The following is a 17,927-nucleotide window of genomic DNA, read 5'->3' as shown; positions in this document are numbered from 1 at the left end:
TCATCTTTCCGTAAGTCTTGGACAAAACCACCTGCTTTGCCATCAAATACTAATCAAAACCCTAAGCCATCTTCACAACCAAATCCTAAGATTCCTAGACTTCCTGCCATTGCAAACAATGTATTTAAAGCCAAACCTATAGTGTGTTACAAATGCCATCAACCTGGACATCTAGCAGCCAATTTCCAATCGAAGAAGCCACCTGTCCATATCAACTATCTTGGAGCAATGGCAGATGAAGAACATGAGGAAATGCCCGACTTTACGGAAGATGAGGACGACATTACTACTCCTTTGGATACTTTACCAGGTATGCCAACTCCACATACTTTGCCAGGAGGCATATTTCACGGTGGATTCGGTGAGGTTTTACAGTGGATTCCGTAAACTTTATTGACCGGGGCTCATATATAAAGTGGATTCTTTGTGCGAGAAGTTGATGGGGACACCTATCCTTTTCGGGTGTTTCATTAATTTAGTGTGTACATGGGTGATTCCATAGCGGGTAATTCCACAAAATACATATTAAATTAATAAACGTTTATGAGTTTAGAGTGCGCACTCGTGATAAATAAAGGTTAGGATTGATTTCTAACCAGTTGATTTATTTATGTAGCTGAAGACTGCTAGGTATTCACTTTTGTCGGTTTAATTGTATTATTTTACTAACGATTGTGAATGCTTCAGTTGATGTGTAGAGATAGCAGCAGTGGCAAAGGAAAGCATTGGAGGATATAGTGTATTTGAGTTATCACTTATATTTTGATGGGCGCATACCTTAGGCATGGCGCCTATATTTTGTCGCGCCTATTTATTGAGGCGTTGGATATTTATTTATTACTTTGTATGCGCATGGGCGCACGATTATGATATTTGTATTTGGACATTGTATTGGGTATACTTGACTCTTTAGACGCCCGCCCATTAGCTTTATTTCTATTTTGTGCTAAAGAGAAACTCAAAAGCCAAAAGCGTGCTATTTTGTAATTTGGGCTATTATTTGAGCTTGAAGATGATTAATACATAAAATACATGCTTTGTGGAGCGCTCACACAAGGCATGGGGAGAGATTGTACCCAATTGGTCTCTTGTTCATGTCGTGCATGCTTTCTACCTTGAGTTTTGTGCAAAAAGTAGAGTTCTTTTGTTCTTGGGGACCTTTCGGCATTCACTACATGAGCATACAGCATCCGATCTGCCCACCATTTAGATCTTTTGAACTTAGATTCATCCTTTCCAAAAGTTAGAAAACTTTTCCAAAGTCACACATACTTTCTACAGAACACTTACAGAAGGTCTACAGAACAATACCAGAGCAGCTACAGAACAATTACAGAGCAGAGATAGAGGCTCTACAGAAGGTTTAGAGAGGATTACAGAAGGTCATCAGAACCTCATAACTCATACTAAAACCATTCCAAACTATCAAAAGCTATTCAATAAGCTTTCAAAATATTTCAATCTTCATCAATCATCAATCCATGCTTCATACAGAATAAAATCAGAACAAAACAGAAGCTATACAGAACTAATCAGAACCTCAACAGAACCTATTTGAACATTACATAGTTTCATATTTCTACTAATAATCATCATGATCTTCCAAAACATAATCAATATCATCCGAAACAATCTCAAACACTTCCATTAACAACCATACATCACTCTAAATCCATCAAAAATCAATCATTCAGTCCTAAAAAACAACAAAAATCAGTCAAAAATTCAGTCTTTTTCCACTCTCAACAGGGCACTGGTCTGGCACGGAGATGCTATCCCACATGCACAAGGGCTCCATTTATTACATTTGCATGGCTTGATCCGACACATAAAACTATATAAGATATCTATGGGGACCCATTTGAGAGTAGAGTCCAGAATAGAGGTGAGAGGGTTTGTCGCATCACAAAATGATGCAAGTATACTAGAGCTAGGGTCTACGGTGGAAAGCGAGCTCTCTAGACTCAAGGTCATGCAAAACCTAGGGTACATCTGGTCTCCTATGTGTGCGTAGTATATGGAGCTAATCCATGCGACGAAGGTGGGAGTGGTAACCATGGCACACAAAGAAGGAAGGAGAGCACAAGTGTAGGAAAGTAGATAATAAAAGTCAAAATGAGTTTGGAGTTGTAGCTTTTATGTATCTAGGGTTTTAAATAAAGGTTTTTTTTAAACCCTAAAGTTTCAAATTAAAACTCTTACATTAGTTTCTTTATTTCAATATTTTTAAGTAATCATTAAAATTACTCATATAGACAAATGCTTCGTTCTACATTATTATATCTCTTAATATACTTGGATTGCTGAGTATATTCAAGTCCAACTATAGAAAATATTAAAAAAAATTTAGAAAAGAAATCTAAAGGACCTTCAAAATCCTTTGGATCAAATTTAATATTTAATTTTAAGAAATAAGTAGAATAGATGAGCTACAATATATCATTATGCAAAGACAATATTGCATAGGTTATAGAACTCCAGTTTGCAATTTAATTATGATTTTAACCAACACGATTAACTAATTACAGTATGTATTATTGCATGCTTGGATCATAGTAAACTAAGATTATCTAAATTGAGAGTACTTAGAAGTTTTAAAAAAAATTATATTCATTCTTTATAAAAAAAATTACAAGGATTTCACTATCTCAAGGATATGTGGAGAAGCACATTGTTTACATGTCATGGATTGCTCACTACAAATCCTAACTTTTCTATTATCTAACTTGAAATAGAAGTTGCAGAGGGGCTCATTAGACATTAATTGGATTTCTTGTCTAAAAAAAGAAATGGGTGGATGGATCTCTATGCTAAGCACAAAAGGATTATGACCATTCCACAAGATAACCACATCTATGAGAGTTGTATGTGTCTCGTCTCGAGTATCTTGATCGAAAGCTGATCTACTCCCCTCGCAAAAGTTGCCATCTTCTATATCAAAAGTGAATGCACAAAGTTTTTTTAGCGATGAAATACATGTAATAAGAACAAAAATAATGCTAAGTAAATGTCAATAACACAACAATTCATCCAATCAAGACCTAGGCATTCAAAGTAGTAAAAAATATTTACTTGAATGTGAGATGAAATTACTTGACCCTACACTCTTCATATAGTGTGTTTGGAATCTAGAATTCCATTTTGAATTGTTCTCCCTAATCTTTCTATCTTTTTTCTCTTAATTTCTTCTTGCTAGAGCTCTTATGGTTAAGGATTTAAAACTTAAACACCTCGTGTGAGGTGCCTCCTCCAACAGACCTGGAGGAGTCCTCTTTGTAGTCAACCGAAATTCATATCTATGCACATCACCATCTAGTCTCCCCATGGGTAACCTAGGACTTAGTTGAGCATGGGCATCTCAGTTCTACTTCACAGGGGAAGCGTGAACAAGTCACCTTTAATAGCAATCTAAGACCCACCTAATAAGAAAGAGCAATTCGTAGTCAATCAAAGGCAAGAGTGAGGTTAACACCGCACTTGGTTCAAAGAGAGTGAGAGACAGGAGAGAGTGTAACTCGATCCCCCTACCTATAAGGTAAAATCTCAGCTCTAGCCTCCTGAAATGGTGTTAAACATGGTAACTAATCCTATCAATATTGGGAGCATTGTGTTGGGGACCCCAATGTCCCAAACCACCACAATCGACAACTCGTCCGGTTGTGCAAGCACGGATTCATAAGAGATATAATTCATCATTCACAAATCCAAAAGCAATCATAATCATAAAACATTTTTAACACACTTGTCAATGTATGCGATGCATAGAACCTATCCCCCTCATCAATTCTTGTTTTTTTCCTAAAAAGTAGTTGATAGTTCTAACATGTTTTTGTAAATCTAAGTACGTTCTAACTAATCGTAATCTATGTAACAAAATTATCATATGGGCTTTTTTCTCATTTTATTGTAAGATGCAAGAAAGCAATACAAAAATTAGGAAGTTGTAGAAAGCTTAAATGTAATCCTTCTCTTATGTACTAAACATGATTATCTCTGTTTGGCCATCCATTGTAATTACGGGCCATGACCGCAACCTCGGTTTGTTGTGGAATAACCAATCCTTTGGGTTGAATGGATTTAGGGGTAAGTTTCGCTTGTGCTTCAGGTTTGTGTTGAGTTCTCTCATCAGCACAACGACTACTTCATCGCATTGGGGAGCTCTCCAAGCATGACCTCTCTCAACATCTCAATTTCTCTTGGAAGCCATGGAAGAAGCTTGATGGATTGAAGTAGTACTTCCCCACACATATGCAAAGAGAGGGGCTTGACAGATTGCAACAGAGCTACGTCATGTTAACAATAGAGAGACTTTTGTATGGGTTGTTCTTTTGATGTGATGCTTTATTCATGTTTATATAGTCATCCGAGGGGGGCGGGGGGGGATAAAAGAGAGAATGCTTACTTTTTAAATTTTTTGATAACATCATCGATGATAAAGAGAGAACGCTTGCTTTTAGCGTCTTTGATGACATTAAGTGGCATGCGGCAATCTTGACCATATAGTACCTGAAATGGAGTCATTTGAATACTTCGATGATAGCAAGCATTATAGGCAAATTCCACTAAGGGTAGATATTGAATCCACCTTTTAGGTTCCTTGCTTCAATATACGCATAGAATATCCTCAATTACTTGGTTAACTCGTTCTATCTTCCCATTAGTTTGTGGATCATAAACAGTAGGAAAACAAAGTTGGGTCCCAATGGCTTCAAATAAACTCTTCTAGAAATGGGATGCAAAAAGAGAATCACGATCACTGATGATCTTTTTAGGTAACCCATGTAACGTAAAAATCTCTTTTACATGCAAAATCAAAGGTGTTTGATTAATGACATGTACATCAATTTAAGATCAATGCATGCATTATGTTTGCTATATATAGTCTGTCTATATATAGCGCCCCAGGTCCCCTCTATATATTCCTATTATGTGTGCTCAGTTGACACACTTCTGGGGTTCCACTTCCGGTGTCTCATATCTCTCTCTCCTCTCTTCCTTTCCTCTCTCATCTTCCTCACAGTTTCCAATATGGTATCAGAGCGAGGTTCTACAACATCACAAAGAGCTTTTCAGCATTAGTGTTTACGCTGGATACATGTTGTTGGCATCATCTTCCAATCCAGCAGCTGCAGTGGCGGAGACGAGGTGAGAGCAATGCTGTCGTGTAAAGGGGCGGCAAGTCTGACTGTGAGGTCTATGCTAAGGACGTCCGGCATGGAGCCTCTCTCCAAGGAGCAGCTTAAGGCCCCTCGTACCGGAAATTGTTCATCTATGGCCTTGGCTGGGAGACCTCCTCCGAGACTCTCAAGGCGGCCTTCGCTCCCTGCCTCCAGCCCACTCTGAGGTAGCCGTAGCCAGTGTAGTAGGTTAAGTTCTCACTCCAGTTGCGGTGCTGTATGACAGCCTTCTCCGGGAAGAGGAATTCAGGAGACGAGGGAAGGTGATAGAGGGTGTTGACGGACCGCGGGTCAAAGGCAGTGCCACGATACTCTTGGAAAGGGTTATAGAGACGGACGCCATCATCGTCCCTATGATTGCTGGAGGTGTTGCTACCGCTGATGTTGCCTCTGGCGTCTGACGAATCCATGAGACTTGGCAAAGGTAAGGGCTACGGCTTTGTCACATTTAAGCACAGGGACGGGGCGCAGCGCGTGCTTAAGGAGCCTAGCAAGAAGATCGATGGCCGCAAATGTTTCTGTCAGTTTGCATCTGTGGGGCCTTCGTCCACTCAATCGCAACTTGCACAGGCAGCATCTACCAGTGCGCGCAAGATTTATGTATCGAATGTTCCCCGTGACATGCCAGCTGAGAAGCTCCTGGCTGCGTTCTCCAAGTATGGAGAAATTGAAGAAGGTCCTCTAGGGTTTGATAAGCAAACAGGTAAGTCAAAAGGATATGCTTTGTTTATTTACAAGTCAGCAGAGTCTATTAAGCGTGCTCTAGAAGAGCCTACGAAGACTATGGAAGGACACCAGATGACTTGTAAGCTTGCAGAAGGACATAAGCAGAAAGCTGCTGCTGTAGATAATTAGATGCAGGGTGAGCCGCACATCCATGCCTCATTGATTAGTTGACAAATTACGTGAAGTAAAAGCTGGGCATGATGGCACATGGGTAGCACATCTAGGCCTCATTGGTTACATTAAGGTTGAAGTACTTTGCCAGACCCCTCATCAAAAGAAGACATACAGAGGTTATTGTCATGGAGGAATCTAAGGAAAAAGAAAAACGTAGTAAAGTGTTTGTCATCAGAAAGCTGACATCGACAGCTTCTGTCCTAATAGGCATCTTGGAGTGGCTATATTTAGGAGTTTGCCATATCAACGTGGTCCATCTTCCAGGTGTATATGATGCTGCATATAGAGCTGTAATGACTGGATTGATGTGGTGCATAAGGCGCCATCCTATGCTAGAATATCTGAAATTGGCTTTGCATGATTTTAATTATTGTCAATCACTGCTTAAGCTAAGTGTGATTGCAGATTGCTCAGAGTTGAATTCAGCTTGAGGTCATTTTGTGAAGCCTTGCAAGTTGTGCAACCTCATCCAAAGTTTGGAACATACCATACATCCATAAGCCTGTTCACAACAGATTTGGTGCACATATCGGATGTTGTATGCTCGCGTAGTGAGCGCCGGAAGGTCCCCAAGAACAAAAGAACTCTACTTTTTGCACAAAACTCAAAGTAGAAAGCATGCACGACATGAACAAGAGACCAATTGGGTGCAATCTCCCCCCATGCCTTGTTTGAGCGCTCCACAAAGCATGTATTTTATGTATTAATCATCTTCATGCTGAAATAATAGCCCAAATTACAAAATAGCACGCTTTTGGCTTTTGAGTTTTCTTTAGCACAAAATAGAAATAAAGCTAATGGGCGGGTGCCCAAAGAGTCAGGCATACCCAATACAATGTCCAAATACAAATATCATAATCGTGCGTCCATGCGTATACAAAATAATAAATAAATATCTAACGCCTTAATAAATAGGCGTGACAAAATATAGACGCCATGCCTAAGGTATGCGCCCATCAAAATATAAGTGATAACTCGAATACAGGTATCCTCCAATGCTTTCCTCCGCCACTACTGCTATCTCTACACATCAATTGAAGCATTCACAATCGTTAGTAAAATAATACAATTAAATCGACAAAAGTGAATACCTAGCAGTCTTCAGCTACATAAATAAATCAACTGGTTAGAAATCAATCCTAACCTTAATTTATCACGAGTGCGCACTCTAAACTCATAAACGTTTATTAATTTAATATGTATTTTGCGGAATCACCCACTATAGAATCACCCATGTACACACTAAATTAATGAAACGTCCAAAAAGGATAGGCGTCCCCATCAACTTCTCGCACAAAGAATCCACTTTGTGTATGAGCCCTGATCAACAAAGTTTACGGAATCCACCGTAAAACCTCATGGAATCCACCGTGAAATATGCCTCCTGGCATCAGACCCCCAGGGTGGGATAGCAATTGACCTCAATTGCTATTAGCTCAATGTGGAGCTAACAGAGTGGGGAAATCATTTAAGTCTCTAGCGTGCATCCATTAGGCCTCTTCAACAGGATGGTTTTTAAACTTGACCAAATATCTAGAATATCTATGGCCAGTTCTAGTGGTCATAAAGTCAGTATCTATGATAGCTTCAGGTTCAAGTATTTCAGTCTCTTCATCTAACAAAGGTGGGTTTTCATAAACAGGATGTACAGGTCATTGGCCTCTAAAGGTTCGTAATAAACTAATGTGAAAGGTGTTGTGAATTTTCCAGTGTGGTGGTAGTTCTAACTTGAATGCATTGTCATTGATTTTGTGAATGATCTTAAATGGTCCATAGAATCTAGGTGCTAATTTCACAACTGGGTGTTTATCTACACTTTGTAATCTATGTTTTTCTATTCTTAACCAAACATAGTCATCAACTTTGAAATTCATGGCCTGTCTTTTCTTATTGGCTTGTTTTGTATATGATTGCTAGGCTTTGGCAATCATGTCTTTAACCTCATAAAAAATAGTAGCATGCATGTTAGCAATATCATCAGCACTCTAAATTCTATGTGATAAAGATGCAACAGGTGTAGATAATCTATAACCATAAATCACTTCAAACGGTGCTTTCTTCGTAGCTGTGTGTGGTGTATTGTTATATGCAAACTGCAATAAATGTAAATGCGTGTCCCATGTCTGTGGTTTAGAAATAGTGTAAGCATGTAAAAGATCTAAAATAGTACTGTTAGTAGCTTCTATTTGTCCATTAGTTTTAGGATGAAATGTAGATGAAAAATCAATTTTTGTTCCTAGATTAGCAAACAAAGTAATCCAAAAGTTATTACAGAATCTAGAATCACGGTCAGAAATAATAACTTTTGGTAATCCATGATTAGTGAAAATAGTTTTAAAAAACAATTGTGCTGCTTGAGATGCTGTTAAAGTTTTCTTGCATGGAATGAAATATGCTTGTTTACTAAACCTGTCTACAATAGTCCAAATCATATCATGGTTAGCTTTAGTATTAGGTAAACCAGTAATAAAGTCCATAGAAATCTGTTCCCATGGTCTTGATGGAATAGATAAAGGCATAAGTAAACCATAATGTTTACCATGATGTCTCTTAACTCTTTGACAAACCAAACATTCAGAAACAAAGTTAGATACATCAGTGTCCATATGTGGCCAATAAAAATCTTCAGTCAATGTACGTAAAGTAGATATGATACCTCTATGACCTTGATATGGAGGATAATGAATCTCATTCAAAACAAAAGATCTAAATGGGACTGTAACACATAATCTCTTTTCATAAAACATGAATCCATCATTATAAGACAATGAATCAATAGGAATCCAGTTATTTCCAACTAATTTATTCCAATCAGCATGAAAAGTAATGTCTTGATGATAAGTATCTTTCATAGAAGTTAGAGAATCAAATGATATGACAGAAATATTATGAATGGTGGGTCTTCTACTTAAAGCATCAGCTACTACATTTTCTTTACCTGGTTGATATTGGATAAGGGGATGAAAACTCTGAATGATAGCGGCCCATTGGATATGTCAATCAGATATTTGGGGTTGACTAAGGAGATGTCTAATACTTTGTTGGTCAGTCTTAATCATAAACTCAGAACCCATTAAGTAATGTTTCCATTGTCTTAAAGCTTGTACCATAGCTAACAATTCTTTATCATATGTGGAATATTTAAGTTCGGATGGTTTCAGTTTACAGCTAGAATAGGCTACGGGATGATTATCTTGCATAAGTACGGCTCCTATTCCAGATCCACTAGCATCAGTAACTACTAAAAAGAATGGTCTATTGAAATCAGGTAGTTGTAATACAGGAGCATGGGTTAATGCATGTTTCAATAAATCAAAAGATTTCTGTTGATTATTAGACCAATGATAAACAATACATAACTCCAAAAGTGATGATAATTAAAAATAGAGACAATGTGAGAGAAAGAGAGAGAATAGATGAGAGAGGAGAAATAATTGTTTTTTTCAGTGAATCATTTTGACAAGTAATGATATAATTATATTTGTAGGAAAAATGCACCCTTTGGCACCACAAGAGGTTTGTTCACATTGATGAATGCGGTGTGTCCTTTAACCTTCTAGCGAACATGTAAACCTTCTAGCGACAAAAGAGAAGGGGTTTAAAGAAATTGAAGATGTAAAAGAAATTGAAGATGTAGAAGGATACTCCAAGAAAGAATTAGAAAATGTAGAACAATACTTCCTCTATGTTGCTTAGATCGCCAATCTGATGCTTCCATTAGCTCCGAAGGGGGAGTCAAATACTAGGACACCTGGCGAGAATTCTGCCAGATCACTCTTTCTTCATCTTCCACTTCAAAGTGTTGTTTATTGCCTAAAAATAGCAATCACGCATCATGCGATTTTTTCAATCTCTGTTTTTATATAAAATCCTCTCAAATTGGTTGAAAGCTACATGTTTTCTTTTACATGTCATCCTAATCTAGAAGTTGTCTATAGTTTTATGGATTTTTTAAAAGAGATAACATCTAGAATATTAAAAATTGTCTAAAACTTGTCCAAAAATTTAATATTTTTGAACCATGGACACTAACACTAATGCCTAAAACAGCATTGGTTCTCTAGATCTATAAGAAAGCTGCACTCTAGAGTTTTTCACACGATATGCACGTAGTGGTACGATAGGGTGCGCGCACACGCACACACACACACACACATAGATGGGATAGATTTTATGAGGAGGGAAGGAAGAATCATAAGAATAGATGTGCCTTAATCAAGGGAGAAGAGGACTTTAACTAAGGCATAATGAAACGGGATATGAAATGGCACATCTCATGCAAGTCTAATGGACTTCCATTAGACTTCCATATATTAACAGAGTAACATTAAAGTGTGTACAATTTGATATTATTTACCTTGTAGTTTAGAGGATTATCACCATATTCTAGCTTCATTGATATTCATTGTACTTGTATTGCAAAAATCTAAGCCAACTTTATGATTTAACTATACAATTCTATTTAAAAAAATTATATGAATTATAATAACCCATTTTGTGATCAATAAATCTACACCTTTTAAAACATTTTCTAATTTTTTACATATAGTGATCTTCCATACATTTTTCCAAAGGATTGTTTGGGGGGAGACGAAAAGGGGCTCCACCCCCTAAAAAAGGGCCCCCTTTTAGGGGATAAAGAAGGGTAGTGTTAGATACCAATAAATTAAATCAAATCTTAGATTATAGAAGGCTCCTTGGAAGGTTTTAGAAGATTACTTGCATTTCTTATGTTATGAATGGTGTTGTCATTTAGAAGATTCTCCTTGACCTTCTCAATAGGGATCTTCAACTCATTCTTTCCAACATAGCTTTGAGGCTTGTATGGTGTCGTTATTTAGAAGATTCTCCTTGACCTTCTCAATAAGGATCTTCAACTCATTCTTTCCAACATAGTTTTGAGGCTTGTATGGGGTAAGTCTCTAGTTCTAGTTTAAGTCATGTATCTCTAGTTCTTATATTATCTTGTATTTGATCAAGCCTTGTATCACAATCTTGTCTTTGGCATGGAGGATCTATTAACCTTGTTGTAAAACTATCATGTCAATATTGTATGAAGAAGTATATCAAATAGGTCAAAAAGGCGTCTTAGGGAGTTTGACAAAAATATTCCCTCAAAAAAAGGGTGAAAGATGGAGTTTCTACAAATAAACTCCAAACTTTTCAAAGATTGAATTTTTAAAACCTAATCTTCACAAGCTTCGTGATGATTCAAGATTGGATGAGGATAGATTTCATAAAGATTTATTTTTTTTCTTAAAATATATTTCTTTCTCTTTGGATACCTCCAAAGAAAACCGTCCTTGAGAATATAGTTGTGTGCCTTCCTTCTAATTCTCTTATACACTCGTTGTCTATCCATTCATCTTTCCTTGTGAATTATTCAAGTATTACCTAATTTTTAGCTACTCTCCCTCATATCATTCCTTCAAAAATATTTTTAATGCTAAAATATAACATTTGTAGTTTGGTTCTTATGCTATTTATACTACTTCTATTCTTGTATACAGTTTTCTTGCTCTTGTACTCTCTTATAATTGTTGTACATGGTAGTACTTTTATACAAATTATATTAATTGCTATTCCTACGTTATGAGTGTTTTACTTGTATTTATAGAAATTGTCAATTCATTTTGAATAGTTGTACATGTGTTTCTTGCAATGAATTGACCCTCATCCTCATCATTCATCATCTCATTCTCATCTTCAAAACATGCCTTAGATAACATGTAGCCCACCAGATTATATTTCAATACAATGCGTTGAAACTCAAGATTTAGAGGCTCGATATAGACAACTTATCTAACATGTCAATATCTAGAATAGCAAAGCTTGCAATCATCCCAAGCAAAGGTAAACAATCCATCTAAACTATCAAAGGTGCATCTATAAAATACTCCTTATTACATTTAAGGAATGTAATAACACCCTATCATTCCATTTTAACCTATAGATATCTCATCTATCTCTCATTTTACTCATTTTCTACAAGCTAGACTATACATTCATTTTTTTCTGTCATCATTATCTTGGCCCATTGACCAATGAATGCTAGTAAGGCTACTATCCACCGCTAAAATGATAATGGACCTCCCATTTAAGTATCCACCCTTTCCTAAAGTAGGCATAGACTTTAACAACTTCTTCAATTTTAGGATGGCATTTGTGTTTTTTCTTCCCCACTAGAAATTTTTTTCCCTTACATAGTAATGAATAATTCTCAGGACAACAATGTGTGGAAAATGTAGCATCCAAGCTGTGATAGAATACATAGAACAACAAGTTTCTTGCATATTTTCAATCACATCAAGGACGGACCCATGGCCACATCCACCGTACTTTCCTCAAGTTTTTTTAGTTATTTAATTACCTACCACATTTAGTTGAACATGCATCAATCAGCTTCCTTAATTAGCCCGTTAGGCATGGGTTCCTTCACGTAATCATAGGACTTGACATAGAAAAGCAATGTCAAACAAGTTCCTTTTCAACAGCTTATCATATTTATCTTTGGAATACATTTATAAAATCTAGCCCGTAGGCTTATCCATAATCCGCACAAAGGCTATCCAGCAATCCACAGGGATTACTAATCCAAGATTCCGCCCGTAGACTAGTATGCGGGCCTCGAGATCCAATCCTGAGTCAGGTTGGCCTCTTGTGCAGGGCCCGAAAGGCGAGGGATTTACGGCCAGAGCCCCCCCTGGCACCCAAGCATCCTCCTGCTCCAAGTAGCGCTCAACGGAGAGACCTCTCGCGGCAGGTTTGGTCCACCTTCCTGACACGGTTAACAACCCCCTTGGTTAGGGTCAGGCAGGCAGTCGAGGGTAACTGAAGTTGCCTCTCCCTTCAGGCCTTCAACTTGAAGCATTAGATATCCATTTATCCTTTAATTATTTGAGCAAACAAAGCAAACAGTGCTCTCTAAACTGATTACAAGCACAATCATTTCCAGTGGTCGTTATTTTGGCCAACTGCTAAGGAGCGAATCCTTCTTTTCGAATGCATCCAGCACTCGATTCGGGATCAATTGCGACTTGGCAAGTTCCCCAAGGGTTTGTTTGTTAACCCTTATATCCTTGGGTTAGGGCCGTACCCTATCAACTCGACTTAATCAATACCTTAAGTTCAATTATCAGTACATATGTTATTTCAATTTATTGATTGGTCCTTTGCTTCCAAGCAAATATCTAATCCCTGTATCTTGGTCACTTTACCCAAGAAAGGTACTACATCAGGACGATTATTCATCCTCTTGCAAGATAACTTGTGTGGTAGTTTTAAATGGGCTTTGTGAAATGCTAAAAGGGGGAAAAAGGTTTAATTCCGGGATAAGTCAAACTTTAAGGAGACTTGGGTGGGAATTTCAAGAAGGGAGTAAGGTGGAAATTTCGAGGAGAAAGGGGACTTGGGTGGGAATTTGACGGAAAGGGGGTAAGGTGGAAATTTGCAAGGGAATGGATGTAAAAATCTCAGGGTGAGACTCCCTTTGTGTAAGAACGCAAGGGGGGGAAAGGAGGTGTAAAAAGCCGCTTGTGAAGGGGTTAAATCCCAGGGATGGGTTATAAAAACCCTCTTTGTAAAGGCAATAGGAAATGACTTTAAAGAGAGATTTTTGTGTGGGGGGGAAAAACTCACAAGAAGGGTTTAAATCCCAGGGATGGAAAGGGGTTATAAAAACCCTCTAGGGGAGGGCTTAAGAAAGCCCACAAGAAAGGGGGCTTAGATCCCTCCCCTTAGAAGCTTCCAAGAATCTTCTTGGAAGCTTCTGTGGACCCTCAATTTATCCACGTGGGCAAGGAGAGGATGATTTTTTAGGAGATAATGGCAAGTAGAAGGTGGGCTGAATGGCGTTTGATGGTGTGTTCAGCCTGTGGCGGCGGCGCTGTTGCAGCTGGCGGCTCTCTCCCTTCTCACACGGCACGTTTTGATTATCACAGCCTTTTTCGTCCTCCTCTACGGCAGCGTCAGTAGTGTGATAGCTCCCTCTCTTCCTACTCCCCTCCCACAGGCTTTTAGCTGAGGGGAGGGGATCCTCCCTCCCCCACACTGTCGTACTGCTGCGCATCCGAGGTGTGGAATCCACCAAAAAGTTGTGTGTGTGACATTTGTTATTTTGTACATAGTCATTGTGTTTGCATTTTTGTTCTGCGTGGGCAGTAAAGTGGAGAGGGGTCTGGAAACATGAAGGGGAGAAGCCATCCGGACTTGCTGATGTCCATTTGTGCAAAGTTTCTGTCAGCTTTTATAATCTCGAAAGTATAGCACCTGACATGTAGGACTTTCTAACAAAGAAGAGAGAAATGACACAGCTCTTGACTTACATAAGAACCCCGAGATATTCATCAAAATCAGGTATCAGGAAAGTTAAGAGATCATGTATGTAGATCCAAAACAGAAATATGGTTGACTTGGAGGCTGAGAATTCTACACAGCAGAGTGCATCAGGGAATGCAGAAAGATTAGCATTTAAAGAATCTAGAACTGCTAGGGGTCTCTCCCTCAAAACAGGGACAGGGAAGAGCGGCATCAAAATGAAAAGAATCATCAATTAATGACTTAGCTAGAAGTGCCCAACGATCTAGAGTCTTAATTCCAACTAAAAGTCAAAAGATCAATGAGGAGCAAACATCTTTCTGCAGGTGCAGGGACCTCACGGCCCATTGATGTTGATGCTTTAGAGTTCCCGAATAGTATATGTTTAGAGGATGATCAAGAGTCACAAAAGGCAAGGCTTTGCAAGTGCTTGGGCCAGGATTTTCTGCCTTACATGGATATTGTCATGCCCCACTTCTCAATTCTGCACAGCTTAAGCCTGATGTAACGATTACAGATGCTGATGCCTCTAGGATGGGTTATAGTGCAAACATTTCTGTCTGTAGTGGTCTTCTGACTATATATGGTATGTATGGAGATATGGAGAAAGCAGAGAATGTGTTCACTGGGTTGTCAGAGCACAATCCAATGACATGGAACTCAATCCTCTTGGCTCACACCAAGCTGGGAGATGCAGCAAAGGCTCTTCGTCTGTAATATCAGAAAATGTAGGAATTTGGCATAAATTCAGACAGGGCAACATTTCTATGCATCCTCCAAGCATGTGGCAATATCTATAGTGTGGAAATGGGGAGATTGGTGCATGATCAGATGGTCTCTAGTGGCTTTGACACTGATAACATGATCGGTAATACTCTGGTTGATATGTATGGTAAGTGTGACAGTCTAGAGGAAGCATGCCAATTATTTGATAGATTATCAGTCCACAATGTAGTTGCATGGATAGCCATGGTTGGTGCATATGTTCGATACAATGATGGTATTTCTGCTCTCAAACAGTATGACAAAATGCTTGATGAGGGCATTAAACCAAGGCAGGTTCGGCAAAAGGTCCAGTTCATCCAATAGGAAACTAAAGGACGAAGGAGTGCTGAGAAACTTATAATAGCGAGGTCGACGATGAGGGTAATGTGAGGTGAAACGACAAGCTTGCTTAGACAGAGAAGTGCCAAAGTTGATGAAGGAGGGATAAAGCCAAACGGACAAAGAAGATGACGGAAAGTGACACAGGTGTATCGAGAACTGAAGACAAGAAGACGCCAGAGTAAAGGGGAGGACGAGATCGTGGCTGCGATAGAGAATGACGAAGGAGCTCTGCGACATTGGCGGACGTTTGGAGGCTATGATGATCTGAAGTGGATGGCGCTAAAGATGGAAGGACAACACTTTTGGTGCCTTCTTTCTGAGGACCAGCTACAACTTTTCTCCATACGGTAACTCCAACGACAAAGCTAAAGAAGGAGATTATTGTGGAAGGAAGCAATCAATTTAGCTGCCACAGCGTGGGGTCTTCAATGCCTGCGCTATGAGATAAAGGATATATCACCACCTCTTGGTGTCCGACAAGCTATGGAAATACAAGCAGAAGTTGAGAGGAGGAAAGGAAAATTAGTCCACACAATAGACTCATACATGTCTACCACTTTATGCGAGATGCTAATCAAAATCACATGGTTGAGCTATCCCATCCTAAGGCAGAATTATGAATCCTTGAAATCTTCTACCACAAGATTTACAAGGTCTTTCCTTTGAGTGAGAAAATAGAGAATATAAATGATCAATATTGGACGCTACGGGTTGATGATATTTTCCTAAGGAAGGATGCAATTGAATGCAGAGACTGAGAAATTTGTTGAACGGGGAGGCTTCTTATCTCAGGGGTGCAGGGAAAGACCATACTGGAGTGTGTAAGAGCTGGACACTATGCTGCCAGTGTGATAGTACAAGAATCGGGCTGCAAATATCTAGAGAAGCCAAAATTTTCATAAAGAGGATGGGAAGAGTTTGGAGTTCCTTGTGGTGAAAATCGCTAAAGAAAATATTGTAGATACAAACGGAGCAAGGGATGCATTCATTGGAGGCTTTCAACCTGTTTTTGGGATTCAGGCTCATTTGCTATGGTCCATGTGCAGACTGCTTTTAAGGAGATATTGCAAGTTTTAACCAAACAGAGTGATATGTTGAGTTCACCTCTTTGATGCGAAGACAAGGATTGCCAAGATTTGGCTGTAATGGGTCTGGAGCGCCTTTGTTATTAAGGAGTTTTACATCAAGATATAGCTGATGTATTTGTGAGTGACTTTGACTGTTGCTTGAGCTGCTATGCCAATTCTAACAGTTGTGAAAAGTCTTCAGCTATGAGAATTTTGCAGATTGAGATAGGTATAACAGTGACATGAGTTTTATTGTCATCATCCTAATCTCTTCTAACACCTAAGGAAGTAAGCGCCTGCATTTGAAGACCTTCGAAATTGAGGAATCTTCTATCTTGGAATTTCTTAAGAACCTCTGTGGTCGCGACTTTGCTTTCGAAAATCCTTCGACAACGCGGCCTTACGCATGGCATTCGCCCTTCTGCGAGCTCCAGCAAGGAGCTTAATTACCCTTGCTATTCCCCTCTCCTCCAGCACGACTGTCGGCTGGGAGAAAGAGGGGATAAAAATTTTTGTCATATTTCTAAAAATTATCCTTTTGGCCTCCTAAGAGGAGGTTTGTATGAAGAGCACGGGTTTTCATTAACCCATAGTCCTAAGTCTCAATTGGCCCGTGGAGACTGTACTGTCCGTGACCACAATGCCGGTATTCCCTTGCGTGAGTATCATGGGGTTTAGAAATATTATCACGGGAATATTACACAAGAGCTCTTCTTTTCCCATAGTACCTTGCTTTATGTATGATACCCTATTCTAGAAGTTTTCTACCTTTTGATGATACTTACAAGAACTGATATCCAAAATGTCAAAAATAGGCTCAAAATGTCCAAAAATCCAATCATTTTTAACCATGAATATTATGGACACTAAAACAAATGACTAATATGACATTGACTCTCTAGATTCATAAGAAAGCTATGCACTAGAGGCTTTTTCACATTGTGTTTGCACAGCAGAATGAGTGAACCCCCTCAAAACCTGCACATCCTTTGGATGTGCCAACGATGCATGCACCCAAGTCAAATACCCAAATAAGGAGTGCTTCTTTGATCATGCACATTAGCAAGCATCCACGTGGATCATAGATCATAATACTCAGCATATTTAGAGCTCTTGAACCACACCTATCATCCCCTCTAGCGTTATAAGACCTTGGGTTCACACTATATACTAGAGGCTGTGGAACCTCTATATACATGGGTCGAAATGTATGCATCAACAAATTCATAGCAACATGCCTGCTCTTTCCGAATCCAATACATGGAAATTTGCTTATACTGACAATTGTATACCACATCAAACATAAACTTCAGAGCCTCACTTGCATCCAACACATGTTGACCATCATGAAAAATAGCGA

General features: G+C 38.9%; 1 protein-coding gene across 1 annotated transcript; it reads left to right on the top strand.

The window, feature by feature from the left end:
- The first annotated feature begins 5,585 nt into the window (after positions 1–5,585).
- LOC148018898 (UBP1-associated protein 2C-like) lies at positions 5,586–6,032 on the top strand. The gene has a single exon (XM_087701281.1). The coding sequence runs from the start codon at positions 5,586–5,588 to the stop codon at positions 6,030–6,032; it is 447 nt and encodes a 148-aa protein (XP_087557407.1).
- Positions 6,033–17,927: the final 11,895 nt, after the last annotated feature.

The sequence above is a fragment of the Lygodium microphyllum genome, chromosome 20 (genome assembly GCF_053477565.2).
Source record: "Lygodium microphyllum isolate KBCC chromosome 20, Lygodium_microphyllum_v1.1.10, whole genome shotgun sequence".
Lineage (NCBI taxonomy): Eukaryota > Viridiplantae > Streptophyta > Polypodiopsida > Schizaeales > Lygodiaceae > Lygodium > Lygodium microphyllum.
This window is presented reverse-complemented; position numbering and strand designations above follow the sequence as displayed.

Coding starts and splice junctions, on each gene's coding strand:
- LOC148018898 (XM_087701281.1), top strand. CDS start 5,586: ATGAGACTTGGCAAAGGTAAGGGCTACGGCTTTGTCACATTTAAGCAC.